The sequence below is a fragment of the Rhinatrema bivittatum genome, chromosome 2 (assembly GCF_901001135.1).
Source record: "Rhinatrema bivittatum chromosome 2, aRhiBiv1.1, whole genome shotgun sequence".
Lineage (NCBI taxonomy): Eukaryota > Metazoa > Chordata > Amphibia > Gymnophiona > Rhinatrematidae > Rhinatrema > Rhinatrema bivittatum.
The window spans coordinates 374,594,265-374,619,274 of record NC_042616.1 but is presented as its reverse complement, the minus strand read 5'-3'; the positions used below and the strand labels follow the sequence as shown (position 1 = coordinate 374,619,274).

General features: G+C 43.5%; 1 protein-coding gene across 1 annotated transcript in view; it reads right to left on the bottom strand.

Moving 5' to 3' along the window:
• LOC115083294 (dynein heavy chain 5, axonemal-like) overlaps positions 1 to 25,010 on the bottom strand; it is a 1,259,434-nt gene that overhangs the window by 721,612 nt on the left and 512,812 nt on the right. Inside the window, exons 38-39 of the mRNA XM_029587102.1 lie at positions 22,649 to 22,838; positions 14,296 to 14,513 (exon numbers count right to left, since the gene is read on the bottom strand). Coding sequence (XP_029442962.1) covers positions 14,296 to 14,513; positions 22,649 to 22,838 — 408 coding nt within the window. The remainder of the gene's footprint in view (positions 1 to 14,295; positions 14,514 to 22,648; positions 22,839 to 25,010) is intronic.

Below are 25,010 nucleotides of genomic sequence, written 5' to 3'. Positions count from 1 at the left end.
TTGTGCATTTTTTCACAAAAGGGATTTCGCAAACAATTTTGTTCAAATACCCCAGCCTTTCATGTATTTTTTTATACTTTTATAGGTTTGGATTTTTTTTTTACTTTTTATTTATGCTTTGCATATACAAATTTCAAGAATCTTCCTGAAAGGAAAAATCATAAATCAGATATGACACACACACACACACATGCATATATATATATACACACACGCACAGTAAATATAGAAAAAATTAAACATATCCAATTCAAATCCTCCTCAATAAAGAAAGATCCAAAGCCTAGCAAGGATAATAATTGTTACAAGAACAAAAAAAAAAAAAAAAAAGAAATAAAGAACAGTCAGAGATCATGACTAGTAAAGAACAAATTCCTGTCAATTGAGAAGATCATGAAACTGTGGGAGCAACAGAAATATCAGTATGTAAACTTTTATCACAAGGAAATGAGTTAGCTGAGAAGGATGAAAGAAAATATATAAGAACATAAGAACATAAGAAATTGCCATGCTGGGTCAGACCAAGGGTCCATCAAGCCCAGCATCCTGTTTCCAAAAGAAGCCAAACCAGGCCACAAGAACCTGGCAATTACCCAAACACTAGGAAGATCCCATGCTACTGATGCAATTAATAGCAGTGGCTATTCCCTAAGTAAACTTGATTAATAGCAGTTAATGGACATCTCCTCCAAGAACTTAATCCAAACCTTTTTTAAACCCAGCTACACTAACTGCACTAACCATATCTTAACCACATACAACTGTTATGTGTGCCGTCCACAGCAGACCTGCAGCGCGGCCCTCTCACCTTCTTACATGGACTCCAGCTCCTGGTTCCTCCTCACTAGCGGTGGTGGCCCGCCAGCTCCAACCTCGGGCCGTCCCCGATGCCTCCAGCTTTGCCATGGTCCCCAGTGTTGCCAGTCAAGATACCAGTGCTCGTCGGGCCTCTCTGCAAGGCCTGCGGAGAGACGCCGCCACCAGCGCTGCGCCCCTCCCTAGGCGCACGCACGCATCGCTAATCCTTTTAAAGGGCCCGCGGCGGGAACCTGGCGGGAACCTGGCCACGGCCCCGGATGATGACATCAGACTCTCCAGTGTATTTAAGCTCAGGCCTTACTCCATAGCGTTGCCTTTGCAACTCGTTGCTGATAGAGAATCCTCTCTATTCCGTGTTCTTGACCTTCGTTGTTCCCAGTTCCTGTCTTCATCGTTCCTGCCTTACTATGTGTTGAACTGACTCTATGGATATTGACTTTGCTTTGTTGACTACGCTTCAGCCTATCTCCAGACCCGGACCTCCGCTATGGCCCACTACTCTACTCTCTACTGCCTATCTCCAGACCCAGACTTCTGCTACGCCTGACTACTCCACTGCCTATTTCCAGACCCGACCTCTGCTACGCCTGACTATGCTTGACTTTTCTGTGATCAGAGCACCGCCTTGATTGACTACGCTATAGACTTCTCCGTGTTTCAGAATTCTACATTGCCTTGCCACGACCTCCGCTTGCCACCGGCACCTGATCCAGCCTGTCATTGACGCCTCTCCTAGCCTACTCCCTGGACGTGGACTTATCAGGCTTCGGCCTATCTTTGCTTGAGCATCTCCAGCTACTCTCCATCCCATTGGCATACGAGTCTCAGTACCAGACTCAGTCCAGGGTAGGACTACGCCATCTATCGGCTGCTGTCTCTGGGCTGAACCAACCTCTCTCACTAATCTACCTTGAGGCCTACCTAAGTCCTTGAGGCCCACCTAAGTCCTTCCAGCCCCGGCACCCAAAGGCTCAACCTGCGGGAATGAGGGCTGGTATAGGTGAAGCTCCAGCAGCCTCTACCTCAGCCCACTCCACCTGCCAATGGTGGGGTACCCGGAGGTCTTCCAGAGAAGAAGGGAGCTCCCATGCAGCCAGCTCTCTTTCAGTTGCGGGAAGAGTCCATCCAGGTAGACAGGTTAGAGGCATTCTTCCTGCCAAGTGAGCTCAGTAGCCAAAGTTCGAAACTCAATGGTATAGTCGAAAAAACTTCTTTGACCTGGACGGAGATGTATTAAACTGGTGTTTGACACAGCTCCTACGTCCTCTGGCATACCTGCTCTGTATGCAGTCTTTGAAGACATGTTCTCCAAGCAAAAGGCTGATCTCCTTCCACCTCTCCAAAGGATTGATTGTCCATTCGATCTCCTTCCAGGAACCACGCCTCCTTGAGGACGCACCTACCCTCTGTCTCTGCCCGAGACGAAGGCTATGATGGAATATATCCAGGAAAATCTCACAAAGGGATTAATTCGCCCATCTACGTTTACCGCTGAGGCGGGATTATTTTTTGTGACCAAGATAGATGGGTTATGTAGGCCATGTATTGATTATCGCGGCCTCAACGTAATCACCTGTAAGGATAAATATCTCTTGCCATTAATTTCCGAATTATTTGATCGCCTCCAGGGTGCCTCCATATTTACGAAGCTGCACTTACGCGGGGCATATAACCTGGTAAGAATCCGTCCCAATGACATTTGGAAAACTGCCTTTAACACCCGGGATGGGCACTACGAATACTTGGTGATGCCTTTTGGCCTCTGTAACGGTGCCCGCAGTATTCCAACAAATGATGAATGATATCTTCAGAGATCTACTGTACACCAAAGTCGTGGCATACCTGGATGACATCCTCGTCTTTTCCAAAGACCTTGACATTCACTGGGCTGATGTTCGAGACCGTTCTCTAGCACCTTCGTGAAAACCACCTGTTCGCAAAATTGGACAAATGTCTGTTCGAGAAATCCAGCCTACCTTTTCTTGTTTATATAATATCTCAGCAAGGGTTCACCATGGATCCAGCCAAACTAAAGGGAATCCTGGATTGGCCACAGCCGGTGGGCCTCAGGGCGCTCCAGCGCTTCTTGGGATTCCTCACTACTATCATCATTTAATCCCACACTATTCAACCCTGGCTGCCCCTTTGACAGCCTTGACTCGAAAGGGTCAAACACGCGAAATTGGCCTCCTGAGGCCGTCGTAGCCTTCCATCGCCTGAAGGAAGTCTTCCAGAAGGGGTCCTGTCTGCACCATCCCAACCCGAACCGCCCATTCCTGGTCGAAGTTGACGCCTCCGCCATTGGGGCTGGGGCAGTCCTGAGTCAAAGAACTACCTCTGGAACTGTAAGTTCCCTGTTCTTTTTATTCCCGCACATTTTCATCAGCAGAGCAAAATTACAGCATCAGGGATCATGAGCTGCTCGCCATAAAATCGGCTCTTGAAGAGTGGCAACCCGTGGCTAGAGGGCGCACAACACAAATTTACTGGTTTCTCCAATCATAAGAATCTGTAACATTTGAGTTAAGCACAATGCCTCAACGCCTGTCAAGCCCGATGGCCATGTTTTTCTCCAGATTTGATTTCGAACTCCACTATCGCCAGCCGATAAAAACCTCCAGGCTCATGCCTTATCACGATCCTTCGAGCCCAAGGACACTCCAGAAGAACCTGCGCATATAATAGACCCGGCCTGTATTTGTTTATCTGCCACTCATACAGTTCCTCCTGGAAAGACAGTCGTGCCCTGACAACTCCGAGAAAGAGTTCTCTGCTGGGCACATGATTCCAAATTCGCTGGTCACCCAGGACGAGCATGAACCTTGGCACTGCTCCAGCGGTTCTTCTGGTAGCCCACCATGGTCCTCCGACACAAAAAGCATACGTCGAATCCTGTAACATATGTGCACAGCAAAAAACCCCGGTCGGTCGATCTTGGGGTCTTTTACAACCACTTCCAGCAGCCGAAGAACCGTGGACTCACTTGTCTATGGATTTCATCGTGGATCTATCGCCTTCAAAGGGTCACACCATAATATGGGTCATCATAGACCGATTTTCAAAAATGGCCCATTTCGTTCCTCTACTGGGCCTACCATCTGCTCCAGGGCTAGCACGATTATTCTTCCATCATATCTTTAGACTGCATGGCTTACCCAAGGACATTGTTTCTGATTGAGGTCCTCAATTTGTTGTCAGGTACTGGAGCTCCTTCTGCCGAAAATTTGGTATTAATATCAGCTTAACGGGCAAGCTGATGTAATTAACATCAGCTTAATGGGCAAGCTGAGTGAATGAATCACTCCTTGAAGGCCTTCCTGTGTGCTTACATCAATGACCGACAAGATAATTGGTCAGACCTCCTGTCCTGGGCAGAGTTTTCTCACAACTCTCACATCACCACTGCTACTGGAACATCACCTTTCTCGGTTGTCTATGGAAAACAACCACGACCACCATTGCCTATACCTCTATCAGTGCCATCCCCTGCAGCACAGGCTACTGTGGATGTCCCTTAAATGTATAGGAGTAAAACAAATCTCCGCTTGCGTCAGGGGCCCGCGTCCTGGGCCAAGAGAACTGCTGACAGTCGACTTCACTCAGCTCCTGAATTCCTCCCTGGCCAGAAAGTCTGGTTAAGAACTCAGTATATCTGACTTTGAATTCCATCTCAGAGATTCACTCCTAGATATATTGCTCCTTTCCTCTGTCACCCGACGCATTGGACCCGTTACATACCAGGTTCAGCTGCCTTCTTCGCTGGGAATACATAACACATTCCATGTACTGCTCCTAAAACCTGTGATCTTATCTTGGCCTGCCCGGAAAGACCCTGAGCCACCTCCATTGGTGACAGAAACCGATATTTATTTATTTTATTTACAAATTTTTATATACCGACTTTCCTCAAAAAGAAATCAAGACGGTTAACAGAATAAAACGTCAATACAGATCTATACGATCATAAGGACGCACATTTTTGTCAATTAACATCAATAATAAAATAAATCATACATTTATAATCTCTCTAAAAAACATTTCTAAGTCTATTTGATACACATATAGTACATCTTAAAACATAAAATATTACTAAAAAATCTAAAATTAGATTAATTTAAAACTTAAAAAACAATAACACTAAAATTCTATATAATCAATAGGAGAATCTAAAGATGTTAAATAACTCAGCTTGACTCTAAAAAAGTCTGTTCAAATAGCCAAGTCTTTATCAATTTCTTAAATTCTGGATACAAGTTTCCGTTCTAATATCAACAGGAAGGGAATTCCAAATTTAGGACCAGCCAAAGACAAAGTCCATGTCCCTAACTGAATTCAAATGTGCCGCTTTTGGAGAAGGAACTGTAAGCAATGCTTTTCCCAGAGATCTTAAATTTCTAACCGAGTATGGATCCTGATAGGAGGCATTAACCATTCAGAATGATCCCCATATATTGTCTTATGAATAAGAGTCAGACATTTGTATTGAATTCTTGCATGAATCGGCAACCAATGGAGTTCTATCAGAACTGGTGTAATATGATCAAATTTCTTCTATTAGACAAAAGGCGGGCTGCCGCATTTTGGAGTAAGCTGTAAAGGGCGAAGAGTGACATTTGGTACTCCTAACAATAACGCATTACAATAATCCAACTTTGGAGAAATCAGAGCCTGAAGCACTGTGCGAAAATCCCCAGAATGAAGAAACGGTCTTAGTTTTTCTAAAATGTGAAGTTTAAAAAAGACCATCTTTATTAATAGCTTTGATATAAGCTTTCATATTTAACTCAGCACTCTAGAATAGGGCCTAAATCTCTTACTTCATAGTTAATTTATATGACGGTGAGAGGGATTTTATCTCACTGTCCATTTTCTCAGTAACTTTATTAACTCAAATATAGGATTTCCGTTTTGGATCTATTTAGCGAAAGAGACATATGCGATAATAGTTGAGTTATAGATGAAAAGTAGAGTTCCCAAAGTTTCAAAGTAGCTTGAAGAGAATCATCAATGGGTAACAAAATTTGGACGTCGTCCGCAAAAAGAAAATGTACCAATCCCAAGCCAGTTAAAAATCTACAGAGTGGTGCCATATAGACATTAAAAAGTGTAGGGTGACGAGGAACCCTGAGGGACCCCTGTAGACATTGATACTGAATCTGATTCTGTTATGTCTAATCTGACTTTAAAAAGATCTATTAGCTAAAAATGATTTAAACCATGCCAGAGTTGAGTCTTTTAATCCTATTTCATGTAACCTTGTTAGTAGTACTTCATGCTTAACGGTATCAAAAGCTGCTGAAATATCTAATAGAATTAGAAGATAAGATTTATTCTGATCAAAACCCCCTTTGTATTGTATCCGTCAAGGAGATCAGTAAAGATTCAGTACTATGAAATTTTCTAAAACCAAATTGAGAGGGGTATAACAAATGATTATCATCAAGATACTCCATTAGCTGACGATTCACTACTTTCTCTAGAAGTTTAGCCAGAAAAGGAAGAATAGAGATGGGACGATAGTTTGCCAAAACTTCCGGGTCAAGATTACTTTTCTTCAATAACGGCTTAACAACTGCACATTTTAGTAGATCTGGAAAATGTCCCTCTTCCAAAGATTTATTAATAATATCTGCTAAAGGCTTGGCTATAATATCAGGAACTAACTTCAGCAGTTTTGTGGGTATAGCATCAAGCGGATGGAAAGCTGGTTTTAATCTTTTTGATAAGATTACAGACTTCCAGTGAAGAAACTGATTCAAAAGTATCCCATGTGACTGAGGGATTACAAGGAAGGATTATATTTTGCAACGGCAAATTATCTAGATCGTTTAAAAACCAGCTGGCTTTATTCTTAAAGAAAGATGCAAACTCATTTGCTTTCTCTTTCTGGTTCTCAAAAGATAATTATTTCCCTTGGTTAATAAGATCAGAAACATAAGAAAAATAATAGTTGTAGGGTTAATATTGAATATTTATGAATCTTTCTGCATAAAAATTACGTTTAGCTACATTGATTTCTTTCCTGTATGTATGTAGAGCTCTTCTATAATTGGTTAAGGTATCGGAGTTACACTTTTTTCTTCCAAATTCTTTCCAGTTTTTCTCAGGCCTGTCTTAAGAATTTTAAATTCTGAGAAAACCAAGGAGATTTTTGTTTATTAGACGGGGTAATCCATTTCGTAATTTTGGGACAGATTTTGTTAGCTAGATCAGCTGTAGAAACGGTCCATGATGTCACTGCTTTATGTGTATCAGTAATATCAAGATTTGTAAGTACTTCCGGAAGATTATCAATAAGTTCCTCTGAAGAACACGATTTTATAAATTCAATTCTAGTTTACTAGATACTGGTTGAATTAACTGAGGGATTTTTGAAAGAGATAGAAGCAGTAATTAAAAAATGGTCTGACCACGGCACTGGAACAGTCTTAGGTTGGCATTCAATCTGAAGAGCGTCATTTATAAACAGCAAATCTAAAATATGTCCTGCTTTATGGGTCGGGAGTTTTGATAGTCTGAGTGAATCCTAAAGCTTCCACCGAATTTAAGAATGTCTCACAGCTAGATGGTAAAGGAAACTTATCCACATGTAAATTAAAATCACCTAACAAAATAGTAGGAATATTTAAATCAATAGAAGAAGCCAAAAATTCAATAATAGGAGAACAATTATGATCTAAAAGACCAGGAGGTGTATATACCAGAACTATCTGGATCACTTTGAGACTTAAAGAATGCCACTTCATATCTAGTTGGAAATTTCACGTTTTGTTGAATCAGCTGAATTTTTTTTTGCTAATAGCAAGAGGCCCCCACCTCTTTTATCTATACGTGGTATAGAAAAGATATCATAGTTTGGTGTGAGGTAGCTGATTAACAGTTACTACATCAGAGGGCTTCAACCATGTTTCTGATATTGCACACAGATCAGGACTACATTCTTCTAAATGGTCAATTAAAACTGGAATTTTGTTCCCTATTGATTGGATGTTGAAAAAGGAGAGAGAAAGAACCGTAAACGTTAAAAGCGAGGCCTTATTTATAATTGGTATTTGAATAAGACCAACGATCTTTTAAAATCTTTGTTTTAGGCCTAAATTTAGTCTGTTGCCCTCTGGGCATTTACTAAAACAGGGAATATTAAATACTTCCATGATGCAGTCAATAATTACTTACAACTTGGGACAATTCAATAGACACAGTTCCAAATTTCCCTCGGTCGTCAGTGAGCCACAAAGGTGAGACACAAAGGGGGAGCACTAAGGGGGAAACCCCCTTAGGCGCCCCTTTGGCGCGCGACGCCCGGCGCGCAACGCCGACGTGGTCAGCGTTTAAATCCACTCCGCGCTTGAATATGACATCACCCGAGGGTCGGGGCGTCTCGCTGGGGGGAGGGACCAGGTCCTCGGGGAGGCTTCAGCAGGCACCCTTGGGAGCAAGGCAAGTTGAATTCCCGACGATTCTCTCTCACTAGGGACAGCCACAGGGTGTAGCAGTTGAGGCTGTAAAAGCTTAGTTCTCTTCCCTTGGGCAAATGCCGCCGACCTGGTCAGCGTTTTAAATCCACTCCGCGCTTGAATATGAACGTCACCACCGAGTGTCGGCGTCTCGCTGGGTGGGAGGGACCAGGTCTCGGGGAGGCTTCAGCAGGCAACACTTGGAGCAAGGCAAGTGTGAATTCCCGACAATTCTCTCTCACTAGGGACAGCCACAGGGTGTAGCAGTTGAGGCTGTAAAAAGCTTAGTTTCTCTTCCCTTGGGCAAATGCCGCCGACCTGGTCAGCGTTTTAAATCCACTCCGCGCTTGAATATGACGTCACCCGAGGGTCGGCGTCTCACTGGGGGGAGGGACCAGGTCTCGGGGAGGCTTCAGCAGGCACACTTGGAGCAAGGCAAGTTTGAATTCCCGACGATTCTCTCTCACTAGGGATAGCCACAGGGTGTAGCAGTTGAGGCTGTAAAAGCTTAGTTCTCTTCCCTTGGTGGGGTTGAAGCAACCCCACCTACGGCCCGGCCGGTGGGAAATACCTCCTTTCCTGGGAGGGTTCGGACCCGAACAGAATTCGTGGGAACCAGTTCAGAACATCCTGGACAAAACTCTCCCTCTTGAATTACCATCGTGCCCATCCGGGCAAACCCCGATCTCCAAGAGGGGGGGGGCGTAAAAGGGGGGTATTGTTACGCGTGCCATCCGCAGCAGACCCGAGGGCGCGGACCTCTCACCTTCTTACACGGACTCCAGCTCCTGGTTCCTCCTCACTAGCGGCAGTGGGGCCCGCCAGCTCCAACCTCGGGGCCGCCCCCAGTGCCTCCGACTCTGCCACGATCCCCAATGTTGCCAGTCAGATACCAGTGCTCATCGGACCCTCTGCATGCCTGCGGAGAGATGCTGCCACCAGCGCCGCGCCACTCCCTAGGCGCGCGCATCTCTAATCCTTTTAAAGGGCCCATAGCGGGAACCTGGCCGCAGCTTCGGGTGATGATGTCAGACTCTCCAGTGCATTTAAGCTCAGGCCTCACTCCATAGTGTTGCCTTTACAACAGGTCTCCTAGTACTCTGAGTACCTGTTGCTGATAGAGAATACTCTCTATTCCATGTTCCTGACCTTCGTTGTTCCGTTCCTGTCTTCATCGTTCTTGCCTTGTCTATGTGTTGGACTGACTCTACGAATATCGACTTTGCTTTGTTTGACTATGCTTCGGCCTATCTCCAGACCCGGACGTCCAATTCGCCTGACTACTCTACTGCCTATCTCCAGACCTAGACCTCTGCTACACCTGACTACTCCTCTGCCTATCTCCAGACCCAGACCTCTGCTATGCCTGTATTTCTCCATGATCAGATCATCGCCTTGACTGACTACGCTATAGACGTCTCCATGTTTCAGATTTCTACATTGCTTGCCACGACCTCTGCTTACTGCCGGCCCTGATCCAAGTCTGTCACTGATGCTTCTCCCAGCCTACTCCCTGGGACGTGGACTTATCAGACTTCGGCCTATCTTTGCTCGAGCGCCTCCAGGTACTCTCTGTCCCATTGGCGCCCGAGTTCCAGTACCGTGCCCAGTCCAGGGTAGGACTACACCATCTATCGGCTGCTGTCTCTGGGCTGAACCACTTCTCTCACTAGTCTACCCTCAAGGCCCACCTAAGTCCTGCCAGCCCCGGCACCAAAGGCTCAACCTGAAGGGAACGAGGGCTGGTATAGGTGGAGTCCAGCGGCCTCTACCTTCAGCCCACTCCACCTGCTGATGGTGGGGACCCATAAGTCCCCCACCTACGGGTTGCTTCAACCCCACCTAGGCCCAAGGTCCACCTCTGACGCAACAACATCTTTATATTTTAAGTGACATTTACACTGGTATTTTAGAAAAAAAGATACCCCTAATTACAAACTCTGGGACGCATAATAAGAAATACTTCCTCTTCATTTGCATTTGTCTCAACACAGCAGGAAAAACTTGATATTACCCCCAAAAAAATTCAGATCAGTGTTGAAAAAAAATCTTTCAAACCCAATCTCTGTCAGGTTCAAGAACAAAAGAAACCACCAGAGTTGCAGAAGTTGCAAGTTCACTATCAGATGTCTTAAGAAGAGTAGAAAATGCAGAAACCTGTTTGTGAAAACTTTTCACAGAGTACATCACAGAGTATGATACTCAATGTGACCCACCTAATGCTGCAAAGTTTGGGGGTTTTTTGTTTTGGTTTTTGTCCTCGACAGTAGTTTCCTCCTGATTCTTTGAAGTTTAAACTCAATCAGAATTGGGAGATGGGATCCAGTGCCATGAATCTTCATTCATAACCACTCAGGGATTTTTTTCATATTTTATATCACCTCCCAACTCACTTAGCCCAGTCAGTACAGCAACAGTCCTCCGTGAGGTGCCATACAACAGGTCTCCCTTCAGAATCTTGGGCCCTAAATCCAGCTGTTAGGTGATACTATTACATGATGACTGCAGCATCCTGTTACGATCGCCGCCTGCAGCAGCCCCGTGGTGCACCTCTCTACACAAGCTTCAGGCTCCAGCTCCTCTTCGCTGGCAGAGGTGGACTGCCAGTCCCGATCTCTGACTTCCACCAGCACCTCTGGCCCTGCTCCGCTTCCAGGGACCTCCAGCAGGATGCAGGGTTTGCGGAGACACCGTCGGCGGAGCCATGCCCCTCCCTAGGTGCGCACACACGTGAACCTGTGAAACCTTTAAAGGGCCCGCAGCGGGACCCTGGCCATGGACCCGGATGCTGATGTCCGTTCCCTCAGTGCTTAAATTCTCAGGCCTCGCACTGAAGCGTTGCCTTTGCAACAGGTCTCCTTGGTCTCCTGTTCCAGGTTTCCTCGTACTCGTTGCTTCTCCGTGAGCCTTGCTTCGTGTTCCTGTTTCTCCAAGTTCTTGGTTCCTGTTCCGTGTTCGTCTCGTCTGTGTGCTTATTGACTTCCTGGTTCTGACCATCGCTACGACTGACCTTGCCTTGCCTGCCTTCTCCAAGCCTGGCCACTGCTATGCCTGACCTTGCCTGTCTTCTCCAAGCCTGACCACTGCTTCGCCTGACCTTGCCTACCTTCTCCAAGCCTGACCACTGCGACGCCTGACCTTGCCTGCCTTCTCCAAGCCTGACCACTGCTTCGCCTGACCTTGCCTGCCTTCTCCAAGCCTGACCACTGCTACGCCTGACCTTGCCTGCCTTCTCCAAGCTGGATCATTGCTACATCTGACCATGCCTGCCTTCTCCGTGCCTGATCATTGCTACATCTGACCATGCCTGCCTTCTCCATGCCTGATTATTTCTACATCTGACCATGCCTGCCTTCTCCGTGCCTGATCATTGCTCCGTCTGATCATGCCTGCCTTCTCCATGCCTTGGCCATTGCTATGTCTGACCATGCCTGCCTTTTCCGTACCTTGACCATTGCTATGAACGACTTCGCCTCAGACTTTCTTGAGTCCAGATTTCCACGTTGCTTGCTACATCTTCCAAGTGCCGCCAGCTTCCATTCAAGCTTGACAGTGACGCCTCTGTCCCTATCCTCTGGACACCGACTATTAAGGCTTCAGCTTCCCTTTGCTCAGGCACCTTCCTGTTCCTTCTTGTTCCTTGGTGCTTGAGTTCCTGTTCCATATCCCGTCCAGGATAGGAGCATGCCATTTGCTATCTGCTGTTTCTGGGCTGAACCGTCTACTACCTCTACTTAACCTTGAGGCCTGCCTAAGTCCTGCTGGCCCTGGCACCCGAAGGCTCAACCCAAGAGGAACGTGGGCTAGTATAGGTGAAGTTCCAGGCCCTCGCCTACTGGTTGCGTCAACCCCACCTCAGCCCAAGGATCCACCTCTTACGCAACACATCCTCAATCCCTGTCAGCTAGGGGAACCAAAGAGCTGACTTGAGAATTAACCCAGGTTTTCCACATGACGTTGAACAGCATTGCCACTGATCTGGCAAAGTTAACACCACCTGCATTCAGGTGTGGGGGTGACAGCAGTGGGGAAAGGGAGTTGCTCGATGCAGCCAATATAACGCAACCATGTTGTGCATGTCACTATCATAATCATGCACTGGATATTAAAACCCAATATACCACTCACTTTAGAACTGGTAGATAATGTGTGTTATTCTGCTGGTTCTCATGTGGGTTGGTACAAACAGCCGCTTTAATTCTATGGCACAGTGCTGCTCTTTTTGCTTTCAGTATCTTGGTAGGAAATGTTCATGATTTTCACTCAAAAAGTTCCATAAGACCTTGAAGTCATCATGACAAAGCAACTGCTATGGAAGCAAAGCCCAGGCCAATTCTTTTGCAACTGTTATCAAATGATGTCAGAACAGGAAATAATCATCTATACTTGCTAATCCCTCTTTATTGAGCAGTCTGTGACCCATGAAATGAGAAAGCTTTTATGTCATAGACCAGCCATAGGCAATGCAAAACTTAATTCTTCAAAGTAATTTATATTATTGAAAGCCTGTTTAAATAAAATAAGTGTAGTAACTTTAAAATATTCAAGGTTGAAGTTGCCTAAACAGGGAAAAATATATTATAATCTCTAAGGGGTGCAAGAAGATAAACAGAAGAGTCAATAAAAAAAATAGTACAAAATCAGAGATTGTCAACATTATCTACCAAAGTGATCCAGGAAAGCAGATCTAAAGTAAAATCAGCTTTCTTCCTTGGTCACATTGGTTTCTTGCCCTCCATTAATGCTAAGCTTAAGCTCTTCTATTAGTTCCTGGATAGGAAAGGTCAGGTACAGCCTTCTATGGAACGAATAGCTAAAGCAAGATTCAATGCATAGTTCTTTCAATGCACTGTCACATCATACTAGTGTAACATTTATGTAGCCCTCACATTCAATTTCATAAAACAAAACATTTGTGATATGGTATGATGGCTCTGTTGCAAAATAATAATAGGCCCAGGCTGATATATATTATAATATTGCACATGGTATGCAATATATTTATTCATACAGTTCATGCTGATATATATCAGAGTAATTTAGAATAATAAAATCTCTACTGTTCTATAACTGAGGTCAGTTCTTGTTTTACATTCACTCACATCATGACCTTCTTGACTTTTAGAAGAACCTGGGGATATTTTTTCCCATGTTGAGGAACAGAGAGTTGTCATTAGCTGGCCCTGGAATTTGGAATTCACTACCAGCAGTCCTGAGGTTGGAGTCCAATTTTAAAAATTTCAAACGTGAGCTTAAGACTTGGCTTTTTAGTAAAGCTTACTCGAGTCAAGCCTAAATACGTTTTATGTTGTCGCAATTGATATCAGAATTGTATATAGAAGGACAACTACTGTCTGTTATTAGAATTGCAACTGATTTTAGAATTTTATATGGAAGGACATCTACTGATTGTCTTATCATTTGTTTTAATTAATTTTATTATATTTCACTTATTAAGTATAATTTGAGGTGTTTTTCAAGTTGAGCTATGTTTTATGTTTTATGACTCCAGGAACTTTTATATTTTAAGCTAGGAAATATTTTTGTTATATGCACATTTTAGGCTTTTATAATGTACATTAGTTGCTAGGAAGATTGCATTTTAAACTGTTGTGAACCTTTTCGATGGACCCTGAGCGACGGTATATAAAAAATGTGAAATAAATAAATAAATAAATAAATAAATAAATAAATGTTACAAGAATTCCATTGACTGGCCGCATGACTTTTAGAGAAATATGAAAACACTCCCATTAAAAACAATAAAATAGACCTCCCCAGGGCTAGAAAAAAAAATTTAGAAAGAGAAAAAAACTATATGCTTGTTGAAAAAAATACTCTCTTAATTACATGATTTCTCAATCTCATAAAAATCCAAAACACCGCATATTACAGCTGATGAGTGATTTCATCCAAAACACTGAACAACATTACATTATTACCACAAGGAGAAGAAGTGGGAAAAAGCAGTCATGATAGTCGAGTTCGGGCTACTGTCATCACTGCTCATTTGGATTACCTTCTTTGCTTTTAGAGTTTTTCTCCACAGCGTAGAGAAAATGCCATCTGTCCAGTCATTTGTTGCAACATCCAATGTGCCAAACATCTGAGAAGCTGTGATGGCTTTTGGGTTCATCCTCATCTCCTTATGAGGGGCTCCACAGTCAGTCATTGCTTTCATCAGGATGTTAATGCACCTTGTTTTGCCTGCACCACTGGGTCCTAGAGTCATCATACCTAAAGAGAACATGCACATTGACTCAGAGTTCAGATGTTGGTCTATTTATTTATTTAACATCATTTTTGTCCCGCACCCTCCAAAGTTCACTAGCATAAAAGCAACTTTCACATACATCAATGTTTGGAACAAGTTGCTGGAGGAAAAGTCCATTAGCCAAATAAAGAAAACAAAACTTTTGTTATTCCTGAGAGTGAGTAACAGGAATTAGATCTACCTTCTGGTATCTCCCAGGAACTTGCGACCTGGACTGGACACTGTCAGAGCAGGATGCTGGGCTCAATAGACCTTGGTCTGATCCAGCATGGCAATTCTTTTATGTTCTTATCTAATTCTGGACTGCATTTTCATACTAATTTCACAAATTAAAACTTCTGCTCATTATGATTATGGAAGTGATATTTTTATTGTTGGGGTGAAGTTATTATGATAGGGACATATGTTAAAAAGCTCATTATGTAACAGTTTTTGTCACTCTAGATTTAACTGTGGGCTTAATTAGATACATATAAGATTTTTCTAAAAAAATAAAAAAATAAAAATTTGTAACAACCTCCCAGGAAAAACTGGAATGAATCAAACTAAATGGGTGGTGAATTGTCTCCTTGGGTTTGCCATGCCAGGAGTATCAGAGAAAAACATTCACTTGCAACCTGCATTCAAGCCAGTACCTTGAGCAGCTAGGCAGCTGCAGGATTATTTTTATATAGTTGCAATAAACATATAATTTCTTTGTGTTCAGCAGCCTACATGCCCCCTGCTTCATACCTAGTGGTGAGTTTACAAATTTTCCTTAGCCGATTTGGGGTTCAGCATTATCCTGTATAGTCTGCTGACTTGATAGTAGTCATGTCTAGATTTCTTGGTGGAACAACTGGGTGCAGTTGTCCCACATACAGCTCCTTGCTAGGTGGTAGCGGGGGTCATGGGAGCGATATTTTGTATAAGGTGGGAACCTGCAGGCCGGGTGGCCTGGTGGTGCTCATCTTGCAGGTTGGTGGTGGATGATCACTGTTGAGTTCCTTAATTCTGGCTCTGTTGGGCTCGGGCACATGGTTGTACATGGTACTAAAGCTGTGGCCTATTGATTCCACTCCAGTGTCAGTCTGTTTATTGCTTGGTTCTTTGTAAAAGGGCAGTTGTGGGAAGAAGTGTATGTCCTGGCTACCCATATTATCCAAAAGTCCTGATAAAATGGTACAGTACATTATGACAGATAATGTACAGTACCACACCTGACAGATCACACCTGAGTACCAGCATTAAGAGAATTCCAAGTATTTTTAAAAATGACCAAATGGAATAAAAATATTTATTATATTTTCATTAACATTTCAAAGTACTCAGGCATGTTCTTAAGTGAACTACTTCAAATTATTGTTATAGTTACTATTGTTAAGGAAAATGTGTAGATTCACCACTAGGTATGAAGCAGAGGGCATGCAGGCTGCTGAACACAAAGATATTATAAATATATATTGCAACTATATATAACTAGTCCTGCAGCTGCCTAGTGGCTCAGGGTGCTGGCTTAAATGCAGGTTGTAAGTGAAACTGCATGGTTCAGTTTGGACAAGCAATGCTGCCTGGGAAACATGAGTCCCTTTCTGAAATAGGTGGGGAAACCACATTCTGCACAGGCTCTAGGTACCAGAGGGACCCTGAGCATCTGAAGACAGATACCAAAAAGAACAGGAAACTGTGCAAGCCCAACTTTCATCCCAGGGCAGTGAAGATTTTTACACACAGAAATGGGATCTGATTATTGTCCATCTTCTATGCAGATAAAAGTATATGTGTCTTTCAACAACATGTGTACTTTTATCTGCCTGCTGGGAAGGGGCTTTCTTGGGAAGGGGGAGGGCAGAGAATGGAACAATATGCATACTTTTAATTATACAAAACTACATGCATTATTTTGTTCCAAAAATACTACATGCATTATTTTGTTCCAAAAATACCGTCCACAGAGAAAGGAGGTGAGAATCTCTGTGTGCAATTTTTCATTAGGCAATAATAAAAGCAAAATTACTAGTGTAGTTTTAGTTTAATTATTGGTCCTAACTCCATGAGTAAAAGTGCCTGGGGAGTTTGCACCAACACAGGCACTTATCATTCCCTAAGACAGGACTATTCCTACATATTCCTCTTATTCTGTGGAAAGCTGGATCAGCTAAGAGACACACTCCTGCATTTAAGTTCACATCTTGACAGTACTCTTATCTGCTTCTGTTCACTTTTGAATAGAGACTGGTCTTTTCACTGGTAGCTGTAAGTGAAGAAACTAATCAGTGACTGAGTGACATGAATAAATCAGTATTAAAAGCCAGTACAGCTGAGAGCAGTACTGGCCTTTAGAGAGGATCAAGCAGCTCAGAGGAAATATATCTGGGAGGGTATAGAGTCCAACAGGATAAAGATCATAAAAAGAGACTAAGGGGTAGATTTTCAAAGGGGTACGCGCGTATGATACGCGCGTACCCCCCCGAAAACCTACCCCAAACCCCCCCCTGCGCATGCCGAGCCTATTTTGCATAGGTTCGGAGGCGCGCGCAAGCCCCGGGACGAGCGTAAGTCCCGGGGCTTGCATGGAGGGGCGTGTTGGGGACGTGCCGCGAGTGACGCAGCATTTCGGGGGCATGCCTGTGAGTGACGCGGCGTTTCGGGGGCGGGCCCTGGGGGGTGTGGCGCCGGCCCGGGGTTGTGGTTGAGGCCTCCGGACCAGCCTCCGGGTCGGGTGATGGCGCGCCAGCAGCCTGCTGGCGCGCAGCAGATTTACGCCTGCTTTCCCCAGGCGTAAATCTGCCAACAAGGTAGGGGGGGTTTAGATAGGGCTGGGGGGGTGGGTTAGGTAGGGGAAGGGAGGAGAAGGTGAGGGGAGGCAGAGGGAACGGACAGCACGTGCTGGGCTCGGCGCGCGCAGGTTGCACAATGTGCACCCCCTTGTGCGCGCCGACCCCGGATTTTATAAGATATGCGCGGCTATGCGCGTATCTTATAAAATCCAGCGTACTTTTGTTCGCACCTGGTGCACGAACAAAAGTACGTCCGGGCGTACATTTATAAAATCTACCCCAGCATGCTCAATAGAATCTATATGGGTAGAAATCCCATGTGCGTTGGGTAAGAGTATAATGATAGGAGTATACTACTGTCCATCTGGACAAAATGGTCAGACAGATGATGAAATGCTCAGAGAAATCAGGGAAGCTAACCAATTTGGCAGTGCAATAATGATGGGAGATTTCAATTACCCCAATATTGACTGGGTAAATGTAACATCAGGACTTGCTAGAGACATAAAGTTCCTGGATGTAATAAATGACTGCTTCATGGAGCAATTGGTTTAGGAACCAACAAGAGAGGGAGCTATTTTAGATTTAATTCTTAGTGGAACACAGGATTTGGTGAGAGAGGTAATGGTGGTGGGGCCACTTGGCAACAGTGATCATAACATGATCAAATTTAAACTAATAACTGGAAGGGGGACAATAAGTAAATCTGCAGCTCTAACACTACACTTTCAAAAGGGAAACTTTGATAAAATGAGGAAAATAGTTGGAAAAAAACTGAAAGGTGCAGCTGAAAAGGTTAAAAGTGTTCAACAGCCATGGACATTGTTTAAAAATACAATCCTAGAGGCGCAGTCCATATGTATTCCACACATTAAGAAAGGTGGAAGGAAGGCAAAACGATTACTGTCATGGTTAAAAGGTGAGGTGAAAGAAGCTATTTTAGCCAAAACAACCTCCTTCAAAAATTGGAAGGATCCATCTGAAGAAAACAGGATAAAACATAAGCATTGTCAAGTTAAGTGTAAAACATTGATAAGACAGGCAAAGAGAGAATTTGAATTGAAGTTGGCCATAGAGGCAAAAAATCATAATAAAAACTTTTTAAAATATATCCGAAGCAAGAAACCTGTGAGGGAGTTGGTTGGACCATTAGATGACAGAGGGGTTAAAGGGGCTCTTAGGGAAGGCCATTGCAGAAAGACTAAATTAATTCTTTGCTTTCATGTTTACTAATGAGGATGTTGGTGAGATACCAGTTCCAGAGATGGTTTTCAGGGATGATGAGTCAGACGAACTGAATGAAATCACTGTGAATCTGGAAGATGTAGTAGGCCAGATTGACAAACTAAAGAGTAGCAAATCACCTGGACCAGATGGTATGCATCCTAGGGTAGTGAAGGAACTAAAAAATGAAATTTCTGATCTATTAGTTAAAATTTGTAACCTATCATTAAAATCATCCATTGTACCTGAAGACTGGAGGGTGGCCAATGTAACCCCAATATTTAAAAAAGGCTCCAGGAGTGATCCGGGTAACTAAAGACCAGTGAACCTGACTTCTGTGCCAGGAAAAATAGTGGAAACTATTCTCAAGATCAAAATTGTAGAGCATATAGAAAGACCTGGTTTAATGGAACACAGTCAACATGGATTTACCCAAGGGAAGTCTTGCCTAACAAATCTCCTTCATTTTTTGAAGGGGTTAATAAACATGTGGATAAAGGTGAACCGGTAGATGTAGTATACTTGGATTTTCAGAAGGCATTTGACAAAGTCCTTCATGAGAGGCTTCTAGGAAAAGTAAAAAGTCATGGGATAGGTGGTGATGTCCTTTCGTGGATTAAAAACTGGTTAAAAGACAGGAAACAGAGAGTAGGATTAAATGGTCAATTTTCTCAGTGGAAAAGGGTAAACAGTGGAGTGCCTCAGGGATCTGTACTTGGACCGTTGCTTTTCAATATATATATAAATGATCTAGAATAGGGATGTGAATCGTTTTTTGACGATTTAAAAAAATCATTGATATTTTTTAAATCGTCAAAAATCGTTAGAGTGCGCGATACAATACAAATTCCCCCAATTTATCGTCAAAAATCGTTAAATCAGGCATGGGAATTATTTGGGGGGAGGGTGGGAAAACCGGCACACCAAAACAACCCCTAAACCCACCCTGACCCTTTAAAACCAATCCCTTACCCTCCCCCACCCTCCTGAACCCCCCCCCCAAAATGTTAAATTACCTGGTGGTCCAGTGTGGGGGTCCCGGCGTGATCTCCTGCTCTCGGGCCATCGGCGCCATTTTGGCTGCCACTAATATAAATGGCGCCGATGGCCCGATAAAAAAAAACCCACCCAACCCTTTAAACCGACCCCCTTAGACTCCCCCCCCCCCCCCAACCTTTTAAAATTAACTGGTGGTTCAGGGTGGGGCGTGGGGAGCGATCTCCCGCTCTCGGGCCATCGGCTGCCACTCATAAAGATGGCGCCGATGGCCCTTTGCCCTTACCATGTGACAGGGTATCCATGCCATTGGCCGGTCTCTGCCACATGGTAGGAGCCCTGGATGGTCGGCGCTATCCAGTGCTCCTACCTCCCCCAGCCGAACCAGATCGTTAAAACGATCGGACACACGATTCACATCCCTAATCTAGAAAGGAATATGATGAGTGAGGTTATCAAATTTGCGGATGATACAAAATTATTCAGAGTAGTTAAATCAAAAGCGGATTGTGATACATTACAGGAGGACCTTGCAAGACTGGAAGATTGGGCATCCAAATTGCAGATGAAATTTAATGTGGACAAGTGCAAGGTGTTGCATATAGGGAAAAATAACCCTTGCTGTAGTTACACGATGTTAGGTTCCATATTAGGAGCTACCTCCCAGGTAAAAGATCTAGGCATCATAGTGGATAATACTTTAAAATTGTCGGCTCAGTGTGCTGCAGCAGTCAAAAAAGCAAACATAATGTTAGGAATTATTAGGAAGGGAATGGTGAATAAAACGGAAAATGTCATAATGCCTCTGTATAGCTCCATGGTGAGACCGCATCTGAAATACTGTGTACAATTCTGGTCGCTGCATCTCAAAAAAGATATAGTTGTGATGGAGAAGGTACAGAGAAGGGCAACCAAAATGATAAAGGGGATGGAGCAGCTCCCCTGTTACGACTGGGCACAGGTCTCATGTTGTGAACACCACTATGAAGGGGATTCTTTTCAACTAGGGAAATCTAGCCAGGTTACTCAACTAAATTCCTCTGAAAATTGTTCTTATTATGGAAAATATAAATATATACATACACTCCCTCACACATATATGGAAAAAGCCCCAGGCCTTTTTAAATCACACATAAGTGAATCATGAGAAGAAGGGAATATATGTGAACCTAAATCTCTAGCAGACAAAATTACCCAACCATAAAAGAGGGGTACATTTAAAGGGCTAGCATTGTGCAGGTAAAAGCTGATTTTATCCACAAAACTCTTTTGAATATGGACCTCCTTGGGACTATAACAGAAAAGCAGATCTGCATAAAGTAACACTGAGAAAAACTGTTTAACATCCTTTCCTCAGTTCTCTGACTATTGATTTATTCTGTTTCTATCTACAAAGACATGCCCTGTGCACATACAGTTAACTGACTGATAATTCTGTGGTTGATCTCTCTTAGGGCCTCATTTTCCAAGCCGCTCGCACGCGATAAGGGACCTTATCGCGTGCGATACCAGGATGGGGGCGGAATCGGGGCAGAGTCGGCCCCGGAAGAGGATGAGTCGGGGCGTCACCAGGGCTGACTCTGCGCAGACGCCGTGGACAGCGAAAAGGTAAGCGCCTTTTCGCTGCCTATTTCGCTCCCAATAGCTATTAGGGATGTGCAGAGCAAAAGTTTAAGTTCATATGTCCATATGTCCAAAGGGGGTCCCATTTGCGGTCAATATGGACATAAACAGAATTCAATGAGTTGAGTATATGCCCATATGTGCAAATAAAAATTTAAACCCCTCACCCTCCTTAATCCCCCCCCCCCCAAGACTTACCACAACTCCCTGGTGGTCCAGCGGGGTCAGGACGCCATTTCTGACCAACTTTGCAAGGAGCACGTCACGTCGGAGTGACGCGGCGTCACGTGATTCCCCGCGGGTTCGCGCCGGAACGCTCGTTCGGCCCAAAAGGAACTTTTGGCCAGCTTGGGGGGGCCTCCTGACACCCCCAAGCTGGCCAAAAGTTCCTTTTGGGCCAAACGAGGATCCTGGAAGCGACCCCTCGGGGAATCACGTGACGTTGGCGTGACGCGGCGTCACGTGATTCCCCGCGAGTTCCCTCCGGCACCCTCGTTCGGCCCAAAAGGAACTTTTGGCCAGCTTGGGGGGGCCTCCTGACCCCCCCAAGCTGGCCAAAAGTTCCTTTTGGGCCAAACGAGCGTTCCGGCGCGAACCCGCGGGGAATCACGTGACGCCGCGTCACTCCGACGTGGCGCCGACGTCACGTGCTCCTCGGAAAGGCTTTCAGAAATGGCGTCCTCACTCCTCGCTGGATCACCAGGGAGTTGTGGTAAGTCTTTGGGGGGGGATTAAGGAAGGTGAGGGGTTTAAATTTTTATTTTGGATCAACAATCGCAATTTCCAACTTATTCAACATAGTTATGTTGAATAAGTTGGAAATCCGATCGCTTATGTCTCATCACTTTTTTAAGTTAAAAAAAAAAAAAAAAGTAGCGTTTTACATTTATGTTCAATACGAATGCACACCCCTAATAGCTATACCTCCTATGGTGGCGACGGTGCGATCGCTGCCGGATAGTGCAGGCCCGCCCCCCATTTCGGCCCCCCGCCCCTCATCTTCTAAAGTATCGCAGGCCTGCGATACTTTAGAAAATGAGGCCCTTAGTGACTTATCTGTAAGATAACCATAGCAAGATGCCAACTATACCAAACATCTTGAAGAAATGACCCACTTTTATAACAAATGGATTCAACCAAAAGCCTGTTCTGTTTTTCATTTGCAGCATACAGCATCCAATTTTCTTTGATGCTAATGCACTAGTTACTTCTCGCTGAATGGAAAACCTAAAAATCTTGCTACTGTACAGTTTCCAGGGATGGAGGCTGGCCAATTCTCTTAAATATGATTCCTCATCTTTTTACCTCCCCTTTAAAACATGTCTACTTGGTTTCTAGTCACTAACATACAGTATGTATGTATTTAGGTATATACATTCTTTCTTGAGACAGATATTCTGGTGAATGGAATGTATATTTTCTTTAGTTGGTTAGTACTGAAAAGAAGAACCCTCTCTGTCAGTAGAGAGCTTTGTAAGGTCTCTTAACATGCTAACCATGTCTGACGCGCTGAGTTTCATACAGCTGAATGAGTTTAAGAATCCACGGAGGATGATGGATCAGCCCAGCTTCCTCTGTCTGCTTCTGAATAGCTCCCTCCAACTCTGGATACCCAGCCTTATCGAGAGTAATTCCAGGGAACAGGTCGTTAATCAGGCTCATGAATAAAGGTTCATCTTCATCTACCTGCAAAGTGAAAAAAAACACCCCAGAGAGACAAAAGATTAATACAGTTCATTCACAGTACTGTTACTCTGGCGTTACAAATCTAATGCTGGGTATATTTTGATGACAGTCCAAATGGATAAAGCAGTGTGGCTGCTGTGTTAGTCCACTAGAATGCATGGAAATAAAGGTTAACATATAAAAAATAAAAAGTATATACAAGGTGATACCTTTTTATTGGACTAACAATACATTTCTTGACTGCCTTTCAAAAGCTATTATGCCCTTCTTCAGGTCAGAATAGAATAGAATAGATTCTGGTCTGAGGAAGAGAGTATTAGCTTCTAAAAGCCAGTCTAGAAATGTATTAAGTTAGTCCAATAAAAAAGGATCACCTTATATATTTTTTCATTTTTGTTTTTATTTGTTAACCTTTATTTCTGTGCAACTAAATGAGAAAGGGAAGTTTTAACTTGGATGTTCTTAAATTCATTATAATGAGTTTTAAAAACCATGTTTATATTAAGTATATGGGTGAGCAAAAGCCATTAGGTAGAATACTGCTTTATAAAAAATGCATTAACTGCACTTCCTGTAAATCAGAAAAGATTAAGACATTTGCCAAAGCCATATAAGTAAGCCAGTTTGGATTTGTAGTTAATATTCCCTCTCTGATATACATATTAATGCAAGGCACAGACTTCAGTTCAATACAATTTCAGTGTACTGAAATCTACCTGGCAATGAACTGTTCTTCCACCTTGAAGTAAAACAGATTTTCATTGAAACATTTGTCAACTAAAGACCTGTGAGCCTGGCTCACATACCACGAAAAAAAAGTTAAGTGTCTTGTTTCCATAAACCAGTGATTTAAAAAGCCCAAATTAATACAGACTATCTGCATTGTGAATGTACAATAGTATGATACCTGTCACAATAAAAAGGGGTTTTTTTTGTTTTTTTTTAAAGTAAAACAAATCATGAAAGAACACCATGAGGACTTTCCTCCCAAACGCTGGTTCCTACTATATTACAGAATTTATCAGATTTTTTTCTTTTTTACTATACAGTAGTTAAGAAAATCTTTTTCATGTACATAAAAGGATGTAATTGCACACAGTACGTACACATCACTGTGGGAAGGAAGGAAAATACATGTGTATGAAAGAAAATGTGAGCGCAAGAGAGAGGAGGAGGATGAATGATGGAGTAGATCCTGACAAGGACAATATGTCATGTCAGCTGAGCACTTGAAATCAACAATATGAAATTCAGAACCTTTTCTATTTGATACATGTAGAGTCTCTGGCTGCATAATTCACATATACTGTGGCTCAAAATGCAATAATATAACCCAGAGTGAGTTTTCACAGTTTTTAAGCTATTATATGTGAAAGAAGATCATGAAGCTATGACAGAATTTTTTTTCTGTTTTGTAGCCAAATGTCAGACATGATCTCTGATGCAATACTGATTCATCGTTTCCCATTCATCTTTTATAATTTATGTTAACTGTCAACACATATTTGGAGGGGTTTAAACAGCATCTCAAAGGAACCTGTTTTTGGAATACAGAGGACGATCTGCTGATTTGAGAAGTCTATGAGACTGATGTATTAAGCAGTGCTAAGCCTATGATGGGTTTTTACTCATGTTGAGGCATGAGTTTTTTGGTGCTAACATTGCCCTGGTATGTAAAAGGAACTTTAGTGCCAAAAAACCTACAGCAAATAAAAATAAAGATAAAGATATGATTGTAAATTGCCTAGAACCTAATTAGCCATTACCCTGCAATGTAAGGAGATGTGCTAGTGGGGAAGCTGCCAAGAGTGTGTCCTACTACTGCGGGATATTTAGTGCCTGCTGAAAGGCAGCTGGCCTGAAAAGTTCTCCCTCCTTCACCAGCTTGCTGAACCCCCTCCATGAGGTCTGGCCAGCAGGAAAGACAGTCCTGGGTCCTCCCTCGTGTTAACCTTAATGCTTGTTGGCTGGAAGGTCTGCGTGTGTCTCCCTCCCAGGTCCCTCTTGCTCTCCTTAGAAAATAAAAGGCCTGTGCTGATTTCCCAGCCCACAAAATGCCCCCTCCCCACTTTGTAACTCCTGCAGGGAGAACCTCCACTGACAGGAATGTTCTTGTGGAGATTGGTTCTTTCACCGACATGTATCAGTAAAAAGGACCAATCAGGAACAGTC